General features: G+C 50.8%; 1 protein-coding gene across 3 annotated transcripts in view; it reads left to right on the top strand.

The window, feature by feature from the left end:
* The window catches only part of MCPH1 (microcephalin 1), a 248,593-nt gene that overhangs the window by 207,948 nt on the left and 14,903 nt on the right, over positions 1-25,742 (top strand). For all 3 annotated transcript variants that reach the window (XM_051832685.3, XM_089302827.1, XM_089302829.1), the window contains one exon: positions 23,112-23,349. In XM_051832685.3, coding sequence (XP_051688645.2) covers positions 23,112-23,349 — 238 coding nt within the window. The remainder of the gene's footprint in view (positions 1-23,111; positions 23,350-25,742) is intronic.

Below are 25,742 nucleotides of genomic sequence, written 5' to 3'. Positions count from 1 at the left end.
CTCTGCCCTCTTCACCAAACCTAAGCTTAAACATACACGTTTTCCAGTTTATTTGAATCCTCAGCTTCCTTCTGAAGGCTCCCGAGTCACCTAAAACTTATATTAAGTGGGTTTGTATGCTTTTCTCCAGATGCTCTGACTTTTGTTATAGGGGCCTCAGCTGTGATCCTGGCAAGGCCTGCGATGTGCATTGGCTACAAAGCACCAGGTCATCCAAGGAGCCAGTGGAGATGGGGCAGCCTGGGCCAGCCCTTGGGGTTCCAAGTGGTATGCAGACCCCACTGGGCAGGCCTGACCTGCCAGTGGGGAGGAAAGGCAGGTGGGAGCCTCAACTCTCCCCAGAAGACATGGTGCAAGGACAGGTGCACGACAGCTGTATTCGTGAGGAAGGGGCTCGTCTTACTAGAAGGGTGCATACCACAGTTGAGACGGCATTTTCCCTGATCTGACTCGTCTGCAGGATTTTCTCCAACCTGCCAGGCTCTGTGGGATACGGACTCTGTGCTATTCTTCTCTGGCCGCCGGCAGGTGCGCTGTTACAGGTGTCTCCTGAACTCAGGGCTATGCCAGCTGTGGCTGGCCTGACAGAGCCGGACCTGCTTGCTCTTCTGTGCCTCTTCGTTTCCAGTCCGTTCCCCTGTCTCATGAGAATCACCTGGAGGGATTTCTCTGACCCCAGCCACCCCAGCCACGCTTCCTCTCATTAAATCAGAGTGTCCGGGACGGGGGCCCAGGTTCCTGGTGTTTTGTAATGTTCTCCCGGTGACGACCGTAGCGCTCAAGTTTGAGAACCCGTGTTAGAATCCTTCTTCCACCTGAGCAGCCCTGGTGGCGGAGCCAGAGGGCCCTAAAATGGCCAGTGCCGGGCCTCAGCCCATCCCGGTGTTCTGGAGCCTGCATCACTGTCTGAGCAGCTTTCAGAGTGGTTCTGACTCGTTTGCTCTTTTAGAGTAAGATCTCTGAACCTCACAGACTGCTGTAGGGTTGTTGGGGCACAGCCCTATCTAGAGGTTCTCCTAGAACCCCCAACTTGCCATTACACATGACTCTGCACTAGCATTTTCTTCATGTACAAACTTCTTGCCACTGACCAGTTTTTTAAAAGTAAACATTTCTATAAATGCGTAAGTAGTATAAACATATAAAGGGGTTGTGCATTTTCTCAGTTTATCATTTTTTTTTTTAATGAGAGCGAAAACAGTCAAAGGCAGTTCATAACCAAACACCGTAGAATAGTTAATGTGGAAAAGACCCAGAGCCGTCAGCCTGCAGACCGCTAAAGAGAGGAAGAACGCACCATGTTCACATTTTGACATATTTCTTGCAGTTGTTGAAAACTATGAGGCATGAAATCCAGATTTATGACTTTTTAAAAAGTTATTTGTGGATTCCCAAGACGATTATGTTCCCATCACTTATGTAGCCTTTAAAAATCAAATGACGCTTTAAAAAAACCCCAAGTTTGGCACACACAGAGCTCCAGTGTTGGCCGACAGAGCAGCATTCGGTGAAAGACCAGGGAAAATAATGTCCTTGCTTCACTGATGGTCTGTGCCGGAGAAGAGGAGACTCGTAGGGAGGAATGCAGAACCCTGCTCACTGGACAGGCCTCTCCCTTCACCCCCTAGACAACATCAGGGACCTTTTTTTTTTACTGGGAGCTTCCTTATCTGTGTAATGTTATGCATACATCTCCAGGTAAACACACCCCCCTGGCCCTGGCCGCCAGTCAAGGTTACCTTAATGCATCCCTCCTCCGCCCTCCCCCCATCCCATTTCCCTCTCCCCTCCCCCACTCCCAACCCCTGACAAGTTCCTTGGGATTTCTGTCTCCTGAAAAAATTCTAAAATGCCATGGTATTAAAACTCAGACTGAGTACATAAACCATACTCCCATGCTTGACAACACATGTTTTTGCCCAAGACCTTCCTGCCAAGAACCATGGGGCTTGGTTGGTTTTCTTTTTCTTTTTTTTTTTTTTTTTTTTTTTATCGTCTGTGCCACTTTACTGGTCTTCTGAGTCTCCTAGCTGTGACATGCTCTCATCTCCCCATTGTCAGCCTGCTAAATGTTCGGTGCTTCCAGTTCTCCTAAGTAAATGCAGATGTGTGGGGCTGAGCCGCCACTGGGCTGTTCCCGGTCTGCGAGAGCTGAGCTGGGGACAGAAGCCTCCCCGACTCACGCTAAGAGCTCAAACCTCAGGGAACAGCCACAGAGACGGGGGTTGGTTGTCTGAGATCCAGAACTCCATTCTCCCTCCTTGTCTAATCACTTTGGGCATTGTGTGAGAATTCATCAGATACGCAGGTACCCTCCCAGATCCGCAAAGGCACCAGAATTTTCCATGCTCGTGGGCTCTGCATCTTGATTTGCCTCTTCCTCCTTCACGGCAGAGAGCCCAGTTCCGTGAAGGCCTTCACACTAGCCCAGGGGTGAGGCGCATCAGGCCTGTGGGTATATAAAGCTCTCAAAACCATTGGGTCCGCACCTGCCAAGGCAGGCACAGGCAGGACTCAAAATTCAGTAAAGCTATAGCAGGCTGATATTCTAAGCTGATGATTGTGTATGGCCCCCGGATGGCATTGCAAATATCTAAACGGCCTTAGCAGAAGAAAGGGTCCCCACCCCTGCTCTCACCGTGACTCATAGTATGCCAGGCACTGCCGTATACAACAGTGCCAGGCATGTGTTTAATGCCAAAAACGCCAAGACAAAAGACAAACTGCACTGCAGCACCTGGCCTCAGAGATGGGGACGTAACCAGGTGGTGTAGCGCGAGATCGCGTAGCTGGGAGGTGGAAGAACCAGGACATCATACTCAGCGTTCATAAATTCAAATCCCAAATTAGCAAGGAGATCAAGCTTGAAGTCTCTCTGTCAAAATTTAGTGAACACAGACCTATTTGAAAGAGCAGGTTTGTCCTGGAAGAGAAGAGCTGGATACACTAAGATAGTCACTATCCGAAACCGACGGCTGCGAGGCTAGCAAACCTTCCAACTCGGAGGGTGCTAATCACTCCAGGCTCAGCAGGTCATGTATTTAAGTCACTGTGTGGTACAGCTAGGGGTAGATCTGGTCTGAACACCTGTCCCACCTCACTCCCATTTGGCACCTTGGACAAATTATTCTGACCTTGAGTTTTATCAGCTGTGAAATCTGTTTAATGAGAATCTTGGCCTCACAGCATTTTTGTAGCAGTTAACATTGGATATTTCGTAGAAAGTAGCAGCACCTGTGAAAGCTCACTATTAACGGCTGTTAACTTCCATGCTACATTCTGCTGTCTTCCTGGTCCTGGTACGTGGGGCACTGGCATGCAGTCACACAAACAGGGGCCTAGGAGTCACACTCCTGGGACCTTAGGTGTAGAGATCGGGAGGTGGGAGAGGAAGACATCTGGACCAAGGAGCGGCTGGCATTTATTTGGCTCCTTACTAGGACCAGGCATTGTGCTTTACATATGTTTTCGCTCTTACTCTGAGCATGTTTGCTGGGTAGATGTAATGGTTGTTTTTACACTTGTAGAAGCTGAGACTTAGAATTAAGGACTCAGCAGGGCCACGCAGCTCCTAAGTGGCAGAGCTGAGAGCTCAACATGCCCCCTCCTGGAGCCCATGCTGGCACTTGTCCCCCTGTGTCATTCAGCCTCCTGGACAGAAGAACACAGAAGTGGTGGACCTGAGTCGTTACAGAATTTAGCAATTGACTAGAAGGAGAAGTCAAAGTGGTTTCTGACATTTCAAAGCTTAGGTAACTGAGAAAATAAGAGAAACATGCGCCAAACTGAGAAGGAGTTTGGTTTATACAGGATCCATTGATATCGGCATCCTTGTCCAACAGCGGTCAGGTAAGTGTGATAGAGAACTGAATAACAAAGCAGGCACCTCTGCACTAGTTGTCTAGATAAAGCCTCCAAGTAAGTACCTGTGCCCCCACCACATGTACACACACACACACATATTCATACACATATACACATGCATAAACGCACATGCACACACATGCACGTGCATACATGCTTACGCATTTACATACATACACACATGCACATGCATACACTCACACATACACACTTACACACATACATATACATATATACACATTCACACATGCACACATATACATACATATACACATACGCACATGAACATGCATACATGCTTACACATTTACATGTATACACACATGCACGTGCATGCACACTTACACATATACACTTACATACATATACATATATACACATTCACACATGCACACATATATATACATATACACATACGCACGTGCACACATGCTTACACATTTACATACACACATGCGCATGCATATACACACATGCACATGCATACACACACATATACACTTACATACATATACATACATATACACATACGCACATGAACATGCATACATGCCTACTCATTTACATACACATACATGCACATGCATACACATATACACTTACACACATACATATACATATATACACATACACACATATACATATACGCACATGCACACATATACACAGTGGCTGGACCACAGCATCTAAAAAATCATGACTGCCATTCATTCAGCCGTGTACTAAGCACCTGCTGTGGTCCAGAATGCACCTGGTCTGACTTGTGACTGGGGGGCTGTGTTTCCTGGTGCTGAAGGGAAGTGACCTTTTGCAAGAACTTCCTTCCGAGGACACACCCTCAGTGACCCTAGGACCTCCCACCAGGCCCACCTCCTGGTTAAGTTTCTATCCTCTCTATCCCAATAACAGAAGGCTTGGGTTTAAACACCTGAATAAATTTGGGGACCAAATCCTGTTCAAACCATAGCAGTGCATTAAGTTTTGGACTCATTGAGTTGGGAGCGCCTGTAAGTCATCTAGAAGGAGAGCCAGGCCTCCACCTCACTACACAGACCTGAGCTCAGAAGGAAGAAGAGGAATGTGTAGGCTCCAACTATGGCCACGGAAGACACTCCCTGGGTGGAGAGCTTAAGTGAAGAAGAGGAGGGAGGGCTGTTAGGAGCTCTCAGGGTTAGGTGGCCATGTGGTGAAGCCAGGACAGACAAAAAAAGGGGGGGGGGGTCTGGAGAAGAAAGCCAGGGGCCAGGGCTTGGTGTTCCAGACACCAAGGGCAAGAGAATTTTGGGGGGCGGTGCAGCCACCATTGAAGCACTGGCATCTCTCGCAGACGCCGTTCTGAGCACCTCCCAGGCCGTCTTCATGGTCTGCACTGTCGTGGACACCCTTGTGCTGCCCTAGGCTTCAAAGCAGCTGCAGAGGTAGATTCTGCTGACCAAGCATCTGGGTTCTCTCCACTGCCATTCTCCTGGCTGCCCAGGACCGGGTCGCTCCCTGAGGTTGCAGGAAGGTTCTGGGTCCCTGTGTCCAGATGCCTGGTGGATTTGCTCACACTGTGGCCTTGGGCCCCTGACTTCTGCAGGCCCGGATGTGCATATCAGGAAAATGGCAGAGTTGCACTAGGATAAGTGCTCAAAGTAATGCGTTCTCAGCATGAGCCATCTGAAAGTCCACACATGGAGCTTGCTCTGAGTCTGCTCCCAAAACTGAGCTGTGTGTGCCCCGTGTGATGTGGCTACGTAGTGATACTTTAAAATGTGCTCCTAGAAAAGCAAATGGGGGTTATCAGAGAGTGGAATACCAAAACGTCAGCGCTCACAGGACTTTCCCGGGCTTTGCTGTCTTGCTGGGAGCAGTTCAGGGAGGGTTTGGGGAACCCCAGCCACAGTGACATTAAACAGAGACCCTCGCTGTCACAGTCAGGAATCTTCGTGTGATGTTTGCCTTCTCTGGCCCCATCCTTGGTCTCTGGTTAGAAAGCCCAGACCCGCTCCTCTGTCCCTGCCCCTGCGTCCACCGGACCCAGGGCAGCTCAGTGTCAAGTGCCACAGTCTCCCTCTTGCTCTTGGCGATGACACAACTGCCCAGGGGCTGGGAAAGAACCGCGCCTGCTGTCTTCCCAGCTCCCTGCTTCAGGCTGTCTTCCCTCCGTACACGGACCTCACATTGTCCTGCTCAGAAAGCTCAGGCCGCTGAGCCCGCCCCCAGCAGAGGCAGGGTCTGGTGGTCTGTGCCACCCTGCTTTCCCATCTGTGAGGCCAGAGGTGTGCAGAGCTGTCTCCCTGGGCTCCCGGGATTATTTTAGGCATCTCTCATTCCATTCCCCTGGAGCTAAGAACACTCCCCTAGAGTTTGACACTGCAAGTACAGATGGAACAGACAAGGATTCCAGCCTCGGGGGCTCCCTGTTCAGATGAGTCCCACCCCCAGCGCCCCAGCTGCCCTGTCTTCCCTGTGTACTCGCACACAACACCTGTGACGCCCTGCGTGTGGATTTTCCTGCACCGAGCTCCCAGGCTCATCGCCACAGACACCAGTGGGGTGTCCTGCAGTGTAGTGCAGTTCTGCTCCTGCCACCGGCCTGAAGTGCACGGCAGATCCCACAGCTGCAGAGATGGTCCCCCAGCACCCACACCCGTCACATGCCCCACTGACAAGCTGCAAGGCCGGGGCACCCAAGCTCCTATGCTACCAGCCTCCCCTCTGTCACCCAGAAGTTCTGACAGCCACGGCTGGGGTCTATGCCAACGTTCCTTGTGTGGACAGGGTGGTGGCATCATGGGCCTGCGGTGAGCCAGGACGGGCCTGGATGCTTCACCCTCCCAGTCACCATCCCTGGCTCCAGGAGTCAGTGCATTAGCATGAACTCAGGTTTGGCTGGAGGGGCTGTGCCACCAACTGCAAGAGATACTCCCTTCATGCTTGTCGTTTGGGGATTCCAAAAGTTCCAGGAGCGCAGTGCTGTGAAAGGGTCCAGCCCATGTGAATGTTCGTTGTTATCCCAGAGCCTCGCTCTGCCCAGCTGGACGACCAGCTGCTCCCTGCGACCCATCAGTGTCTAAAGCCAGGCCTCTCCCTGTGTCTGCCCAGCCAGCTCTCCGCCGCTCTGCTCCCCTCCCCCAGCCAGAGAGCTCTCCCGAGGCTCACCTTGTCTTCCTTCACTCCCCAGCTGCCAGTGGTTCCTCTCGTCTGCCCCAGCAGTCACTGCCCCATCTCCATCCCCCCTGCAACCCCGCGAGTCCACATCCTCGTCCACCCATGCTCTTCTAGCACCACGGCCAGGCCTGTTCAGTGCCTCCTCTCTTCCTCTGCAGTCTGCAGTCTTGTCCTCCTGTCTCCTCGCCTTCCCAGCAGTCACCTGCCCGTGTCCACCTCACCTGTCTCCCAGCACCCTGCTCTGTCTCCTCTCTGCATTTTCCATTCCTCGCTTGTGCAAGTCGGCATCAGGCCCGCTGCCTGGTGGAGCTTTCAGGGTCAGGAGGATACGGACATCCTAAGCAGAGTGGGGAAACGCTCCTGAAGTGGTGACAGCTGGGTAGACTCCAGCCAGCCATCTGGGTGTGAAAGCAGAACATCCCAGCCTGGGGGAGAGGGATGGGTGTCAGTGCCAAGGCCCTGGGGCAGAACTGCGCTTCATGTGTTCAAGAGCCTGTGAGGAGGCCCGGGGTGGGAGTGGAGTGAGCTAGGAGGAACAGATAAGACAGCGGGGCCGAGCCGGCATCGACACGTTGCCCATCAAGGGGTTCAGCTTTTACTGAATGAAATGAGGTGCCCGCATTTTGAACAGAGAAGTGATATGATCTGACTTAAGGCTTAAAGTGCTGGTTCTGTTGAGAAGAGTCTGAGGGGGAGAGGTTTAGAGGGAGGTGAGGGGTGTTACCTGGTGTGGACTCATACACAGCGTGCGAATCAGAGTTGCTCTGGGTACACTGGGCAGATTTCCCAGTGGCTGACGTGGACGATGGACCGCGTCAAGGCTGACTGGACAGCTAGAAGGATGCATTGCCCAGGACCATTCTGGAGAAGGTTGCAGGTGGAGTAGGTTGGGGGCGGGGACATCAGAGCTGGGTTGGAGAGGCAAGTAAGACAGCCAAGAGCAAGGTTGAGAAAGCAGTGAGGGGCCGGCGCTGTGGCACAGTGAGTTAAGCCACAGCTCATGATGCCAGCATCCCATGTCAGAGTGCCAGCTTGAGTCCAAGCTGCTCTACTTCCCATCCGGCTCCCTGCTGATGCACCTGGGAAGGCAAAGGAGGATGGCCCAAGTACCTGGGGTCCCGCCACCCACGTGGGAGACCTGGATGGAATTCCTGGCTCCTGGCTTTGGTCCGATTGCAGCCATTTAGGGAGTGAATCCACAGATAAAATATCCCTCCTCCCTCTTCCTCTCAAATAAAGAAATCTTTGAAAGTAAGCAGTTGGCCTGAGAGTTGGACAGGAGGTGTGCGCTGGAGATAAGACTGGGGCGTTGTCACCTGCAGAGGCTCTTTAAGGCCCTGCACCTGGATGGGGCCATCAGGAAATGAGTGTGGAAAGAAAAGAGTACTGGAGCAGAATCAGGAAGAAGAGGAAGAAACAGCCAAGAGGCAGGAAAACTGGGGCAGTAGAAGGAAGGCCTCGATGAGGCAGGATCGGACAGGCCCCATGAGGTGAACACTCAGTGTGCCCGTTGGCTTCAGCAGTGTGAGCTTTTGGTGGCCTTTGCAAGACTCTCAGGCCATGTTGGGAGCAAAGGTCACATCAAGAGGACTTAGGAGTAAGGGGACTGGGAGGCAGTGGACATAGGGCACTCTTTCAAGCAGTTCTACTTTGTACAAAGAGATGCAAAGAAATGGTCACTATCTGGCGAAGGAGGCAGAGAAGAGGGGAACTTGGGAGGAATGGGAGAAGTAATAGCATTTTTGTTATTTGCTGGCGCGAGGTGCGTGAGCAAACCTTGCTCAGGAGAGAGGGAAGACGTGACAGTGCCATCCTCCAGTGGGTGAGAACCCCAGCCTTGCATGCCAGGCTGGCTCACCTGTGTGAGTCCCTCTCCAGGAGCAGTGGGTGGCCAGGCTGTGCACAGGTATCTGAGAGATGCCTCTCTTATGGCCTTGCCCTCCTCAGTGTGGCAGGAAGCAGTGCCATGGCTGGGCATGAGAAAGGGGGTGCAGTGTTGGAGTGGGGAGACCAGATAGGTTCAAGCAGCCAGCAAAGAGCAAGGAAGGGAGAGCAGCTGGGAGTGGCACTAAGGGCATTAAGGCAACCAGCAGTGACCTCAGGTGAAGCCACCCACAACAGTCCCTGTGTAGACCATAGGTGCTGAGAAGGCTGGCAGGTGGATATGACCAGGTGTCGCTCCCCCTCTTCGTGGAGGAACGACACAGGACCCTGCGCTGTTCTTTTGTCTGCTCGGCCCTTCCCGGGTTTGCTGCTGGTCCTTCCCGGGTTGGCTGCCGACGCCTCCACCTCCGTGGAGGGGCGGCACCCCCTGCCACTTTCCCCACTTCCGCGGAGGAGTGGCACACCGCCGGCCGGCTCTCTCGGGGGCTGCTCAGGTGTTCCTTCAGATGTTCCCTGGTGCATGTTGTCTCTCTCCTCCTTTATAGTCCTCTTCCACCAATCCCAACTCTGCTACCCACACGCCAAGCACGCTGCTCTCCTCCAATCAGGAGCAGGATCAACTCCTGCAGTTTATCAGTCAAACTGGCGAGAGGCAGCTGCGTAAAGGTTGTTTGGGCTCTCTCTCAGTGCCATATTGTGGGAGAGCAGATGCATAGAATAAGTCTTAATTCCAGCAACTTAGTCTAGTCTCCGTTGCTCCCCACAACCAGGCTGAGATTTGACTGAGTAGAATGGAGACAGGAGCATGAGAGAGCCAGGGAGAGTAATGGGCTTGAAGCTGGGTTGGCGGGAGAGGCCAACAGGGCAGAGGTGCCAGGGCTGCAGGAAGCAGAGTGGTGGGAGATGGTAGCTGGAGAGTGCCATGCATGGGTTCTGCAGCTCCGAGAGAGAGAGAGAGAGAAGCAGGGGATGGACTCAGGCCCACGTGGGTGGAAGGCCAGGTTTCTGGGCCTAGAGCCCAAGGAGTGAGCAGAGAGGCTGCTCGAAGGGGCATCTGCATGTCCACCCTCTCAGCAAACAGGAAAGGAGCCATGATGGAAAGAGTTGAAACCATCGGGGACCTGGCCTGACAGCGCAGGGCTCCAGGAGGGAGAGGGGAGAGGTTAGTGGTATACTCTGTCGTCTCTGTCTCTGGTCTTTTTTTAAGTTTCCAGGACTGTAGACAACCTTTGTTTTTCTCTCCAGTCCTGATACCAACTTAATTTTGTCTTTAATCTACTCGATCCATTCAACACTGGCAGCTCTAAACTGAGCATAGATTTAGGAAACATCTCAGAGTCCCACACAGCTGCCGCTTGTCCCAGGTCTCCTCCTTCGAAAGGTCAGCCCTGGGACCTGCCCCAGAGTTGGTTCGTGGAGAGCTAAGGGGTTTCACCATGGCTTGGTTACCTCAAGACCACTTGCAGTGAGGAGCTGCTCAGATGTACAGTTGAAAGTGCTGGTGGTGGTGGAGGGAGCCTCCAGGGACCTTGATGTTGTAGTGGTCCCACCTCCTGCCCTCACTCGCACCTCCCCAGGAGAGGGAGGACCCGGGTACCCAAGTTCAGCGTTTGCATTGGGAAGAGCTGGGGCCCCAGCACATCCCTGTTTCCAGTCTGCCTTTGTGTGGAAAGTTCTCCTCCTCGCCTGCTCCCAGCTCACCCCACGTGGAGGTGGGTGCCTCGCCCAATGGCAGCCGTGACTGAGGTGATCTTTCTAAGTCATCGGGGAGCATTAGCGGGCTCACGTCACCGCAAGTCCAAGGTCCAAGTCTGCAGTCAGCTTTAGAAATGATATGGGCGATTTTGGTCTCTGTCTGATACCTGGACCTGGTTTTCGTGTGGTGTTGAACCTTGGGAAGAGGAGAAATCTTAACCAGAAATGGGCACACCAACAGCTGAGCTTCCCGGCACGTGCCATGCCTGGCCTTCTAATATCTCCAGTGCCGCCCTCCCCCATGGCACGTGAGGCCCAGACCCATTCCTGGATTCCTGGTGCCACTGCCTTCTCCCTGAGTCCTGGAACCGGCTCTGCGGCCACCCCGCACTCTGCCCTACCTCACTTCCTGCTTAAACCCTTGCAGTCTTTCCCTTTGGGGCTTCCTGTTTCCCATCTCAGCCCCTCCATCCTGTGCTGTGCATTGTCTGGATTTACAGCGTGCATGACCTAACCTCCGGCTCACGCTTTTGCAAGCCCATTAAACCGCTCAGCTCGTGCTGTACACTCACGGTTCGCCCGGTGCCTGCCTGTTCAGCCCCATCACTCCACGTAGTATGGACTTCAATGCTTCCAGAAGTTAGCTCTTGTTATTGTAATCACCTGCCAGTGCCTACCCCCGTGGGGCTGGACTGTTTGTTTAAGCATGCCAGTGCCCTCAGACACTGTCACCTGAAGTGCCCTCTCCCCAAATCAGTGAATGCTGTCACCACGAAGTCTCCCCTAACTGCCTGCCATGCCTACTTGGGCTCTCATTTTCCTGTCCCATGAAGTGAAATGTCCTTATATTTTACCCCCAACATTTATTTGTTTGAAGGGCAGAGTGACAGAGAGGAGGGAGAGATCTTCCACCCACTGGATTCACCCCCAGAAATGGCATGGGTGGCAGGGTCCCAAGCACTTAGGCCATCCACTGCCTTCCCAAGCACATTAGCAGAGAGCTGGGTTGGAAGTAGAGCAGCCATGCTTGGCTTAAGCCTCTGTGCCACAATACCTGTCCCAAAACGTCTTGTTATCTATCATGTGACTTGCAGAAAGTCTCAGAGAAGCAAAGACTGTGTCCTCCCAATTTTGTGTCCCTTAGCACTTAGCCCAATACCACATGAGTGAGGAAGTGCATTAATGAAGGCCCCAGGAAAAGCAGGAAGTCTTTCTCCTGCAGGCAGAGTTCTGGGGCTCAGTTACGCTCTGTGTCAGGCAGGGGAGTGCAGCAGTGAGAAGAGGAGTTTGCATCTTGGCAAAGGAAGGGCTTGCCAGGGCCTCTGTGGCATCAGATAAGGAATCCTGTGCCCCCGGGCCTCAGAGAGCCGGGGTCGAGGTGGTCTCCAAGACCCTTCCAAACTCCAGCATTCTCTTCGTCCTCCCACGACAGCCCCATCAACCAGACGACTCTCTGCCTGGCTCCTCCCTGGGCTGTAGCTGCTGCTGGACCCCAGGAAGCGGCCAGAAGGGGAGGCATCCGCCTCTTCTGGTGGGGGTGTTGTTCAGTAGTGTGGGGAGCAACTGGGAGCAACTCGGACTAGACTAAGTTACTGGAATTAAGACTTATTCTATGCATCTGCTCTCCCACAATATGGCGCTGGGAGAGGAGGAAACAGCTTCTACACAGCTGCCTCCAGTTCAACCAATAAACAGCAGGACCTGCTCCTGATTGGAGAAGAGCAGCGTACTCGGCGTGTGGGTAGCAGAGTTGGGATTGGTGGAAGAGGACTATAAAGGAGGAGAGAGACAACATGCACCAGGAACATCTAAGAGGAACATCTATCTGAAGGAACACCTGTGCAGCCCCCGAGAGAGCCGGCCGGCGGTGTGCCGCTCCCGCGCGGAAGTGGGGAAAAGTGGCAGGGGGAACCGCCCTTCCACGGAGGTGGAAGGGATGGTAGCCAACCCGGGAAGAACCAGCAGCAAACCCGGGGAGGGCCGAGCAGACGAAAGAACAGCGCAGGGTCCTGTGTCGTTCCTCCATGAAGAGGGGGAGCGACACAGTAGTTCCCCCTTTTTATTAACAAAAGGGGGGGGTGCACAGACATTTGGCCTGCAGACAGATGCTGGGTAAGAGGCCCATGTCCCACACTGGAGTGCCTGGGTTCAAGTCCCAGCTCAGCTCCAGGTTCCAGCTTGCTGCTAATGTAGTCCTGAAAGGCAGCAGATAGATCAAGTAGTTTGGTGTCTGCCACCCTCATGGGAAACCTGGAGTGAGTTCTTGGCCTCCAGCCTCAGCCCTGGCCTAGCCCTGAGCATTGTGGGCATTTGGGGAATCAACCAGTGGATGTATTTTCTCTGTGTGTGTGTGTGTGTGTGTGTGTGTTTAGTGTGTTTGCAGGAGGATTGTGGGTGGGGAGGAGAGAGTGGGACCCAGAGAGAGTAAAAGGGAGTATTTATGGAAGCAGACGTCACTTTAGCTGTCTGCAGGCAGGAAGCCTCCAAGATGCCTGGATGGCGACACTGTTGGGGGCTTTCTATCCCTCTCAGAGAAAGCAGGGATGCAGGCTGTGCCCCGCCCTCTTTGCACGGGTGTGCTTGCCGTCGTGCGGAGAAGCATGTCTTGGGGCAGGTGAGGGTGACATTCTCTCACTGGCTGGGCCCAACGTGGACACGGGTTCATCTCTGCATTACTGGTGAGGAGCAGAACTGCAGGAAGGGCCAGGACCTTGGTTGGGGCCTGGCGTTGACTCAGAGCCTGTCCCTAGCAGGTACTGGAGCAGGGTCTGGGCCATTCTCACCAGTGTGCATGTCATCAAGTGCAGACTGCCCTGTTGTGGGGCTGCCTATGTTTAATATTTATTCATTTATGCTCTTGGGGTTCCCCAAGAGCATCCAACAGAAGCTGTGCAATTATGCAAACCTCTCAAATCCTGTCTTCCTCAAGATAAAGAAGAGTGGCAACCCTTACCTGTATACAGTGCAGAGCCTTCTCCGAAGCACAGAATATTTTTATATTTCCTTTATGTGAATTTTTAAGCTGCAAATCTGATGGCCTTAATTTTCTTTTGACACTGAACGTTTTTGTTAAAGAAGTCATATCCGTACACTTTGTTGCAAGATGTGAATTATTGACACTGAACTAACTGTGTACTGTCTGGAAAGGGTCCCTCAACTTTTTTGGCATTTTTTTTTTTGTATTTTTTTAAGTTCTCATGAGAAGGGGAGGGGAGGGGAGGGTAAATAAACCACTGTGTGTCTGGGTGTAATCTGAAGATTGCTCCATCTAGATTAGCAATCTGCTCTTGATTATCCTCTGCTATATATAACGGTGCTGTGAGGGAGGGGAAAGCATTTTTTCAATATATTGAAACTTTTATACTGAATTTTTTTGTAATAAGCAATCAAGGCTACAAATTTTTTTAAAATAGAAAAGAGAAACTCTGTAAGAAGGCAATATTAATTAATCATCATGTGAGCCCTCTGGATGAAGGATTCCACAACCTTTGTTTTATGGTTACTTCTAGATTCTTAATTCATGCGGGGGGAGGGGAGGCAGGGGAGGGGCGGGGAAGGGTTTCTCTATTAAAAGCGCATTAGCTGTGTTTTTTAAGATAGTGTAACATGCTTAAATTTCTTATGTGACATTAACAAATAAAAAAGCTGTTTTAATGTTAAAAAAAATTTTATTTATTTATCTGCGAGGCAGAGTTACAGAGAGGGAGAGACAGAAAGAGAGGTCTTCCATCTGCTGGTTCACTCCCAAAATGTCCACAACAGGCAGGGCTGGGCAGGCTGAAGCCAGGAGGCTGGAGCTCCTTCTGGGTCTCCCACATGGGTGCAGGGCCCAAACACTTGGGTCATCTTCTGCTGCTTTGCCAGGCCAGTAGCAGGCAACTGTATCAGAAGTGGAGCAGCCAGGACTCAAACTGGCAGCAGGATGCCAGCGCTGCAGGTAGGTACTTAACCTCTGCCAGAGTGCCAGCCCCAAGTGGGGCTGCCTTGAGAGGGGATGTGCACCTGCTGTCCCACCTGGGCTCACAGGACTGGAAATGGCTTTACGGGTGAGCCCTACCTCAAGGGAAGGCAGGCTCCCTGGAGTCTGGAGGAAAAGACTCAACAACCCCCTGGGAATTTCCTTCCTGGTGAAGGACAAATAGCTGGGATTCCTTGAAGCTAGAAGCCTGGGGAGCCCTGTCCTGCATTGCTCTGTGAACGTGAGAGTGTGCCTGCACCCAGGGCTTCAGCTGCAGCCTGTTAAATCAGTGGTTTTGCTGATGAAGACACAAACGCAAGCACAAGCAGCTTTTTTTTTTTTCTTAAGGCAAAGCTGCCTTAACCAGCAGACCCTCATCATGTGCGACAAAGGGTCCACACAAAGAGCTCAGGGCAAAGAAAGACTTCTGCCTTCCCCCTACTCCCTCCCCTGTGACGCTGAAGTACACAGGTGTCCTATAGATTCTGGCATCTGAGATAAATAAAATGAGCACCTCTTAAGTCTTCGTTTTGTGTCTGTTGGGTTAGGATTTTAGCTTCTTTTTAAAAATTCATCTTGTAAGCATTTCTAGCTGGGCACTCCTAGGTCAGGGAGGATGGCCCTGCTGGAGGGGAGAGCTTCAGCGTGACTATAGCCAGCCCTCAGCTCCCTGGTGGGCACCTGCTCATGCCCTCCACTCCCACGCCACCCTGCCCCACCCACTGTGACTCTGTGATGCCCGTGTGTCCTGTCCTCACTGCTTTTCTGGGGTGCTCATGAATGTGTGTAAAAGTTTGAAATGAAATTAGAGTTGTGGGCAAATTGTCATGCATTGCTGCTATCTAGGGGGTTGAGGCAGCAGTGAAAAGAATCAACTACCCACCAATCTCAGCACTTATGCTCTTGGATGGATCATACCGGACCTGTGGTGCCAGGGAGAGCCACTGTCGTGCGTACAACCCTCTGTTAGCTGCTCTGTTGGCCACTGTTCTTCCAGAGAGGAAAGTTGACCCACCTGGGTCAAAATTCTCAAGGCATGGCCACAGCCCTGAGTAGCCAAACACTTTCATATGGTCTGCCCCTTCAGAGGCACTGAGAGGTCTCCGGGGTTGTGGCTGTTTGGATGACCATGTTCTTGGATGATTTCGTTGGCCCCCGAGTCCCTGTGATGTCAGTTCGGGGACCCAGGTGAGTAGCAAGGGCTCCTGTCTTTGGGAAGCACAGGGAAGCCTCCCATCCTACAGTCCTCCCCTTCCTGGTATGGGCTCATGCAGGCTCAGCGATGAGGAGAGTCGTGCCTGTTAATGATGAGCTTGTGTTTGTCCTGGGATATATTAGGGAGAGTGTGTGCGGGTCTCAAATTAATTCTTGACTGTAAGTAACCTAGGCTTTGATTAAGCTTCCCCGGAAATTATTTTGAGTTTGGAAAGTCAGTGCACACACATTCACAATTTTTTTTGAATGAAGAATATGATCTTTATAATATTTTGGATCTTCTGCTTTTAAGATGAATAAATAATCAGGTATTTTATTTTGTTAATTTTTTTTTAACTTTTATTTAATGAATATAAATTTCCAAAGTACGACTTATGGATTACAATGGCTTCCCCCCCATAACGTCCCTCCCACCCACAACCCTCCCCTTTCCCACTCCCTCTCCCCTTCCATTCACATCAAGATTCATTTTCGATTATCTTGATATACAGAAGATCAGCTTAGTATACGTTAAGTAAGGATTTCAACAGTTTGCTCCCACACAGAAACATAAAGTGAAAAATAATAGATGATTTTTTTAAAATGATGATGAAATCAGATCAGACCTATTGTCATGTTTAATCCCAGTGAGAGTCAAGTTGGGAATTGATAATTTTTTTTTTTTTACAGAAGATCAGTTTAGTATGCATTAAGTAAAGATTTCAACAGTTTGCACCCCCATAGAAACACAAAGTGAAATATACTGTTTGATTACTCGTTATAGCATTAAATCTCAATGTACAGCACATTAAGGACAGAGATCCTACATGAGGAGTAAGTGCACAGTGACTCCTGTTGTTGACTTTACCAATTGACACTCCTGTCTATGGCATCAGTAATCTCCCTATGCTCCAGTCATGAGTTTCCAAGGCTATGGAAGCCCTCTGAGTTTATTTGAAAGGCAGAGTGACAGAGAGAGAAAGGAAGAACAGAGAGATCTTCTATCACTGGTTCATTCCTCAAATGACTGCGATGACCAGAGCTGAGCCAGGCAGAAGCCAGGAGCCAGAACTCCATCTGGGTCTCCACATGGGTGGCAGAGGCCCAGGGACTTGACCGTCCTGTGCTGCTTCCCCAGGGACATTAGCAGGAAGCTGGATGGGGAGCAGAGCTGTTGGGACTTGAACCAGCATTGATGCTGGTGTCACAGGCAGCAGTTTACCCACTGTGTCACAAGGCTGACCTCATTTGTTGATTTGTGTGTCATGTGGTCTAAGCCAAGGTGAAGGTCCCTCCTCAATCATCATTACTCACCCTGCACCTTGCATGTGGCTGGCAGGCTAAATGCTCATTAAGCGGGAGAGGGAGAAGAAAGAATGTAGAATCACAGAAGTTATCTACTGAAGTAACATTCTAAATATCTGAAAGGTTTATCTCCATTTTTATTGGATTGAAAATTGTTTGATTTAATATTTTTCCCCAGAAATCTTTTATTTAAGGTATACAAAATTCATGCATTTCAAAAATGCAGCTTTAGGAACATAGTGATTCTTCCCACCATACCCGCTCTCCCACCCGTCTTCCTTATTAACTTATACACAGATTAATTCCATACTAAGCAAATAGTTCAACAAATAGTATGGAAAAAAAAAAGACAAATTTCTTGACAGTTTTTTTTTATTTCTCCTATGACCCACTATTCATTCAGGAACATGTTGTTCAGTCTCCATGTGTTTTCTTATGTTTTAGAAATTCTTGAGTTATTGATTGGCAGCTTCATTACATTGTGGTCAGAGAAGATACACAGTATGATTTCAACTTGTTTGAATTTGCTGAGACTTGGTTTATGGCTTGGCCTGTGGTCTATCCTAGAGAAAGTTCCATGCATTGGTGACAAGAATGTGTATTATACAACCGTAGGATGAAAAGTTCTGTAGATATCTGTTAGGTTACTTTGGTCTATACTGTCGATAAATTCTGTTTCTTTGCTGATTTTCCATCTTGTTGATCTTTCCATTGCTGAAAGTGGAGTATTGAAGTCCCCCAATACTATTGTATGGGAGTCTGTGTCTCCCTTTAGATCCATTAACATTTCTTTTAAATAGCCAGATGCCCTGTCATAAGGTGCATGTACATTTATTATAGTCACATATTCCTGTTGAATTGATCCCTTCATCATTATATAGTGCCCTTCTTTGTCTCTTTCAACAGTTCTTGTGTTAAAGTCTATTTTGTCAAGTATTAGGATGGCTACACCAGCCCTTTTTTGGTTTCTGTTAGCATGGAATATCTTTTTCCATCCTTTCACTTTCAGTCTGCATGCATCTTTATTGGCGAGATGTGCTTCTTGTAGGCAGCAAATAGATGAGTTTTGTTTTTTAATCCATTCAGCCAGTCTGTGTCTCTTGGAGAATTGAAGCCATTTACATTCCAGGTGACTATTGATGAGTAATGACCTGGCCCTGCCATTTTCCCATAAATATTCCTATTGTTTACTTTGGATTTCCTTTGTACTTTTACTGGGAGATTTTCTGCCTTCATTTTCTTTCATAGTGATGACCATGTTTCTGTGTGTAGCATATCCTTAAGCATCTTTTTGTAAGGCTGGACAAGTGGTGACAAATTCAGTTTCTATTTGTTATGGAAGTTCTTTATTCATAAATGACAGCTTTGCAGGGTACAGAATTCTAGGTTGACAGTTTTCTTTTTTCTCTTAAGGCTTGGAATATATCTCACCATTCTCTCCTATCCTGTAGGGTTTCTGATGAAAAGTCAGCTGTGAGTCTAATTGGAGATCCTCTGAAAGTAATCTGGTGGTTCTCTCTGCACATTTTAGAATCTTTCTTTACAGTTTACTGTGGAGAGTTTGACTACAATGTATCTTGAGGATCTTTTCTGGTCTTGTCTGTTAAGAGTTCTATGTGCTTCCTGTTCCTGTGCTTGGACATCCCTTTCTTTCTCCAAAGTAGGGAGATTTTCTATAATTATTTCACTAAAAAGGCCTTCTAATCCGTTCTCTCTTTCTACGCCTTTAGGAATTCCTAAGACCCGTATGTTAGGTTGTTTGATAGTATCCCATTCATTTCCAACACTGTTTTTTTAGTTTTCTAATTTCTTCTTATTTCTCCCTCACTCTCTCTCCTTTTTTTTTGTCTGACTGTAGAATTTCCATAGATTTTTCTTCTAATTACAATATTCTTTCTTCTGCCTCAGAGTCTGTAGTTAAGGCTTTCCACTACATTTTTTATTTGATCTATTGAATTCTTCATTACCAATATTTCATTTTGATTTCTCTTTAAAATCTCAATTTCATGGGAAAAAATGTTCATTCTTGTTATGGATTTCTTTTTTTCTTTTTTTTTTTCTTTTTTGCCAGGCAGAATTAGACAGACAGAGAGAGAGAGAGAGAGAGTTATAGACAGAAACAGAGAGAAAGGTCTTCCCTCCGTTGGTTCAATACTCTAATGGCCGCCATGGCCAGCGCTGCACCGATCCAAAGCCAGGAGCCAGGTACTTCCTCCCAGTCTCCCATGCTGGTGCAGGGACCCAAGCATTTGGGCCATCCTCCAATGCCCCCCCAACCCTGGGCCACAGCAGAGAGCTGGACTGGAAGAGGAGCAGCCAGGACTAGTACCCGGCGCCCCAACTGGGACTAGAACCTGGGGTGCCGGCGCTGCAGGTGGAGGATCAACCAAGTGAGCTACGGTGCCAACCTGGATTTCTTTAATTCGTGGATTTGCTTCTGATTACTTCTAAGTAATCCTATGATCAGTTTTTTGAATTATGTTTCTGGCATTTCTTCAGTCTCTTTGTTTTCACATTCTGGTATTGAAGTATTGTTGTGTTCCTTTGAAGGCATCATGTTGTCTTCCTTATTCTTGTTTCTTGAATTGCTGCATTTATTTTTAGGCATTTGTGGAGACACTGTTGGCTTTTTCCCCCCCGTGATGGCTTTTATTTTTGGACTATGCCTCTGTGGATGAGTAAAGTGTCTGCTCTATATCCTGAGGTGTGCACTTGATGTGGCCAGGGAGCTCTGTTCAGTGCTCCAGGTGGGGGGGGGGGGGGTGTCCAAGGTGACACCCAAATTGGGTGTGATAAATCTCTTTTATTTTTTAGCGGGGCAGGGGGCAGGTTTAATCTGCTTTGTTGGTGTAGTCTTGGATTCATTTCTCTTCTCCAAGGAGGCCAATGCCTGATCGCTAGCCCCAGTGAGTATAACATTCATTTGCACTCTCACAAGAAACACACAAAGAATCCATGCAGTCCTTGGTGTGAGCAAGGATCCCACAGCAATGACCCTCACCAGGGGATCAGGGAGCCCCAAGTGTGGAGCCACCCAGAGTGACTGCCCGAAGTCTCAGCCACGCCCTGCACCCTCCCACACAGCCACAGTGTTTTCACAGTCCCAGCACACAAGGCTTCCACAGGCATGAGCACCCAGCCCCTGCCAATTCTCCCAGCCAGACTCAGGCATCTCCCCTCGGCTCCTTGCCGGGCACCCGGACACAAACTGGCACAGCTGTTGCATATGTTAAAAATGGTACCTGCCCCCTCTCGGCTAGTTAGAGGATGCCAGTGCCTGGTGGTCGGGGAGAGAGAAGCGTGCCTATATTTTTTTCCCTCTAGGTTGGCAGGTAGGCCGTCCTTGACAGGATTCAAGTTAGACTCACTTCAGGCTCTTCCTGCAGCTTTATCACCAGTGGCTTGGGCTGCTGCAGTCTGGTCGCACCTCACTCTCCAAAGCTGGCGCTGAGGCTCTCGGCTGCTGGGGTCCTCTGTTGTGTGTGTCTACACCCTCCATGTGGATCCACAGTGTTCCTCTGATTTGTATGGAGTTTCCTCTGCTGTTTTCCCTAACTTCTTGCCTGAGATTGCACTCTGTTCACGCTTTTTTTTTTTTTTTTAATATCTTCCCCTAGACTAGAACAGTAAGCTCCCTGCCTATTCCACCATCTTGGTATCTCTCTCTTGATTTAGTATTTATCTGCATAGAAAAAGAAGGACTTAAACGTGTATACGTGTCTGTGTATATATGTGTGTGTGTGTTTGTGACACCACATTTGCACATGCATTTTACAGAATTTAGAAAAATGCACAGCAAACCCTTAACTGTGGTTAACTCTGGGAAGTGGCTGGGGCCTGGGCTTCTGGAAACAAATCAATAAAAAATTGCTATAAGAATTCTCTCCTGGGGCCAGCGCCGTGGCATAGTGGGTAAAGCCACCACCTGCAGTGCTGGCATCCCATGTGGGCCCCGGTTCGAGTCCCGGCTGCTCCACTTCCAGTCCAGCTCTCTGCTATGGCCTGGGAAAGCGGTGGAAGATGGCCCAAACCCTTGGGACCCTGCACCCATGTAGGAGACCCAGAAGAAGCTCCTGGCTCCTGGCTTCAGATCAGAGCAGCTCTGGCCATTGCGGCTAGTTGGGGAGTGAACCAGAAGATGGAAGACCTCTTTCTCTCTCTCCCTCTCTCTCTCTCTCTGCCTCTGTCTCTGCCTCTGCATCTCCTTCTCTCTCTGTGTAACTCTGACTTTCAAATAAATAAATACATCTTTTTTAAAAAAAGAATTCTCTCCTGACATTAAAAGTACAAAAAAGGACAAGCTCTGACATTGTAGGTGTAGACTTGGAATGTGTTTTCCAGAGTCAGGGCACCCGTCTGGGCCTGTCTGTGGCCTCAGATGGCTTCAGTAAGGCCACATACCACGTGGAGATTCAGCCTTGCCCAGCAAGGAAAAGGGGAGATTTGCTCATTTGTAAGATTATAATAAGGAGGAAACCTCCCAGTATCCCACAGCAGCCTTACTCTTGGGTCACGTGAGTCAGGACTGTGTTGTTTGCAAGGAAAATGACATCACCCTGATGAGCGTGGCCCAGTCGTGAGTCTCCCCATGGTCTGGGAAGGGCCTTTGTGAGAACACACGGCTGTCCAGGGGCTGGCACCCCCAGGAAAAAGTCAGTGTTCTGACACTAGAGAAGAGGAGGCAGGAGGGGCTGGAGTAACGCAGCAGTGTCCAAGGCAGGAAATCGCACTGTTTATTTTACATGCTCATGTATCGTTTCCATTATCAATCACTTTTATAATTGGTGCTTTTAAATATGCAGCTGGGTCCTGCCTTAGCAGGAAGGGTTGTCTTTCTTGACCTCTTCATCCACGCAGCAGTGGTCCAGAGGTTCACCAGTGAGTGTTTTGTTGCAACTTGCCTCGCCATTCAGCCAGAGCAAAGCTTCAGTTCAGTGCCTTTATCCGCAAGATGGAATTAACAGCTTTTCCGCTGTCCAGAAATAGGCACAGGTCCAGTCGCTGGCACTGGAGTGGGGCGAAAGCTGTCCAGTGCTAAGTCAGAGCCGGGGGTGAGAGAAGGGAGCGCTGTGGCCCTGGTTGAATGTCCTAGGTGGGTCCCCTGGTGCTGGAGCAGTTTTCCCACAGGTCCACCCTCCCATTGAAAACCCAGAGCAGGGAACAAGTCACTGTCGGAGATTCTGTGAGCAGTGCGGACGGGGAGCTCATCGGCTGCCCTGCCATGCTGGGGTCCAGGTCCTATTTGTCACCCCCACTTCCCTACCTCCCACCTCCACGTCCACTCCTTCAAGGACCCCTGTTGCCCTTTCCCCACAGACCACCCACCCCCCACTGCCAAAACCACTTATTTCCCTGAGCATTGAGCTCAGACATTACAGGAGAATTTAAAATACTCCACGTCCTCAACCCCTCTCTAAGGGCATTTGCACCAAAAGAGGAGCCTTTATGGATCGATTCTTAGTAAAATGCATATTCGAAATGACCGAGCCTTCCTGTTTTCCCTTTGATGGACAGGGCTCCATCAGAGTTAGTCGGAGCACAGTTTCACCAGTTTCACACCTGCTCGCATCACAGCTCTCATTCCTGGATCGGCAGCTCCAGACTTTCCCCTCCCATCCTGCTGTGTTTCAGGCAGGACTGTGGGACTTCTCCCTCTCCCCATGCGGAGTACCAGGCCAGGTGCACTGTGTTTCTTAGATCCCACCATGGCCGCTTGCTGTCAGGAGCTCCGGAGCTGCTGGATTGTTGCCTCCAGGCAGGTGCCGCTGGCATCTGCCTTCGGAGGCGCCAGTCACCCTGGTGACTGACACAGGATCTACAAGATGTGGACGTACTGCCCTCACTGTATTCCACAGCTGATCACTTCTCAGTGCCTGGCTTGAGACTTTGGGATGATAGGAAAGTCTGCACATATTTTTACCTGTCCGTTTGTACTATGACCACTTTGGAAAATGTCAGTTTTACACCAGTATTGTCACCACCTTCTCACTGCTGCTCACTCAGGCTAAGCAAAGACTGGGATGGTTCCATACCTCACCCTGTCCCTCTTTCCCCACAGGTCTGCCGTCGCGAGCGCCATATGGCCCAGGGGCAGTACCAGGGGACCCTCTTTGCCGATCAACCACCAATGTTCATCTCACCGGCCAGCAGCCCTCCCAGGGCCAAGCTGTGTGAACTGGTGCACCTGTGTGGCGGTCAGATCAGCCCAGTACCCAGCCGGGCCAGCATCTTCATTGGGCCTCACAGCGGAAAGAAGAAAGAAACAGTCGTGTACCTGTCGGAAAAATGGGTCTTAGGTAGGAACATGGGTGCAGAGATGGACGGGGCTGTGGTGGGGACCCGCGTGGGAGGTGGCCGGGGGAGCTCTAGTGGATGGCCATGGCTGTCGAGTGTTCACATCAGGGCCTCTATTCTGGGGTCTTAGCCACATGGCCAGGGGTCCACAGCGGGAGGCAGGGCATCCAAACCCCTCCATGGGGCCTGGGACCTTTGGGTATGTGGCCCACCAGAGCCATGTCAGTGTCCTGGACATCCTGCTGTGTCCTGGCAGCCGTAGGGCAGCTCCCAAGGAACAGGGGAGTCTCATCTGACCCGAGGCCTTTCCCACCTCGCAGTCCGCTCACAGCTGCTCAGAGCCGTGCATCCGGGTGCAGGCCCAGCCACGCGGCACTCGGGGCCGCCTGGTTCACACCTGGGGGTCCCTGCCCCACCCTTCTCTCGGGCAGACCTCGTGGTAACTCCGCTCCTGCACTCTGGTAGCGACGAAGGCTTAGAGGGCTCGTGGCTGTAAGGCCCAGGCTGTGCTGATTCTGCCGCGGCTGTGCCCAGCGCTACCAGAGAGGCTGGGGAACGGGGAGTTTGGGACAAGGCCTGACTTGGGAGGCTGTTGTCGTCTGTTGTGCCCGCTCTGGGAGATGTGTTGGGGCTACTAGGAGGAGTGGGTAGTGGTGCCAGGACGGCCGGGATGCGGGTGTGTGGGCTCGGCAGACAGCAGCCTTTGTGCCCGAGTTCGCCAGCCCGTGCAGAGCCCACTCTGGGGACAGACCTTGTTTCTTACGGCACGGAGTTTGGTAATCGTGTTTGTCTGCTCCAGCTGCCGTAACAAGATGGCGCAGGCTGCGCTGTAAACAACAGGGGTCGTTTCCTCAGTTCTGGAGCCCGGAAGTCCACGGTCAGGGTGAGGTCCTCCCAAGGCCTCTCAGTGGCTTGCAGACACTGCCTTCTTTCTGTCTCATCCTCTTCTTTCTGGTCTCATCCCTGTGCATGGGTGTCCCTGCCGTCTCATCGTGGGTCCTAATCTCTTCTGAAAAGCTGTATTTATTTATTTGAAGAGCAGAATGACAAAGAAATGGGTGGGTGGGGGTGGGGAGACAGACAGGCACCTTCCATTCACTGGCTCACTCCCCAGATGGCCACAGTGACCTGGCCCAGGCCAAAGCCAGGAGCCTGGGTCTCCCACATGGGTCCAAGGGTCCAAGTACTTGGGCCATCTTCTGCTGCCTTCCCAGGCACATTTACCAGGGCACTGGATCAGAAGTGGAGCAGCTGGGACTGGAACCAGCACTCACATGGGATGCCAGCATAACCCACTGTGCCACAACACCAGGCCCTAACCTCCTGTTCTTGTAGGGGCCCCAGCAGACAGATCAGGGCCACCCTGAGGACCTCGCTCCCCCTTAAGTGCCCCTTGCAAGGCTCTGTCTCCAAAGAGAATCTCCCTCTGAGGTGCGGGGGTCAGGGTGTGAGTGGCCACATCTTGAGGGACACAGTGCAGCCCAGACAACTGATTCCAGGGGCAGCATGCTGGGCCCTGGACCTCACCTGGCTTCTTCAGGTGGGTTCTCTGTGTGTCCCCCCCTCACCCCTGCAGCTCTACATCCTGCTTCCCTCTCCCTCTCTGTGCCCCCCCCCCCAAATCCCACACTTCTGGTTTTCCTCACCCTTGCTGGACATTATCTTTTATAAGTAGATACCGTGACTGTCCAAGCTGCATTCACACAGAACCACGTACGCTGTATGAAAATCTTTTCAATGATTGATGGTGGTCCTTTGATATTTTTAAAGTACAGAGATCAGAAGTAATTTTTTTACTGTGTGGTACAGAGTAATTTATCTTTTGCCTGGCAACTTACTTCAAAAAAAATAAAAAAGCACCAAACAAACTGATTTTTGCTCCAGTGCAGAAGCCAAAAGGCTGTTTTCTCCTTCTTACATGCCAAGAATACAACCTTGAAAACATCTCGTGTTCTGAAACATTGGTTCTTGTTTTGTTCTTTAAAAAAAAATCCTGTTTCCAAATGACACCGCCTGCAGACCAGAGTCGTGCTGCAGGAACGGACCGTGCGAGGATTGGCGTCAGCAGCCGCTGTCCACTCTGCTGCTCCCCAGGTCTGGGACCGTGTGCTGTGCCCAGGTTGGGTGGCTGCTGGCGGCCCCCCCTCGCTCCCACATTCCCATCACACACTGAGCAGCCGCCTACCCAGTCCCTCGGTGGTCTTACCACGCACAGGCCTCGCTTCCACAAGGCCTTCAGAGTTCTGAGTTTCGGGTCTGGGCCTGTGACCCTGCTTTGCATCTTTCCTCCGCTGTGCTCTGTGTCCTGGTCTGATCCTCAGGGACAGTGCGCCTGTGTGAGCCCTGGGCAGCCTGAGTGTATTTTACACTACAGCCCTCACCAAGTAAGACCCCG

Source organism: Oryctolagus cuniculus, chromosome 8 (assembly GCF_051225735.1).
Source record: "Oryctolagus cuniculus isolate XC-2025 breed Fujian yellow rabbit chromosome 8, ASM5122573v1, whole genome shotgun sequence".
Classification (NCBI taxonomy): Eukaryota; Metazoa; Chordata; class Mammalia; order Lagomorpha; family Leporidae; genus Oryctolagus; species Oryctolagus cuniculus.
This window is presented reverse-complemented; position numbering and strand designations above follow the sequence as displayed.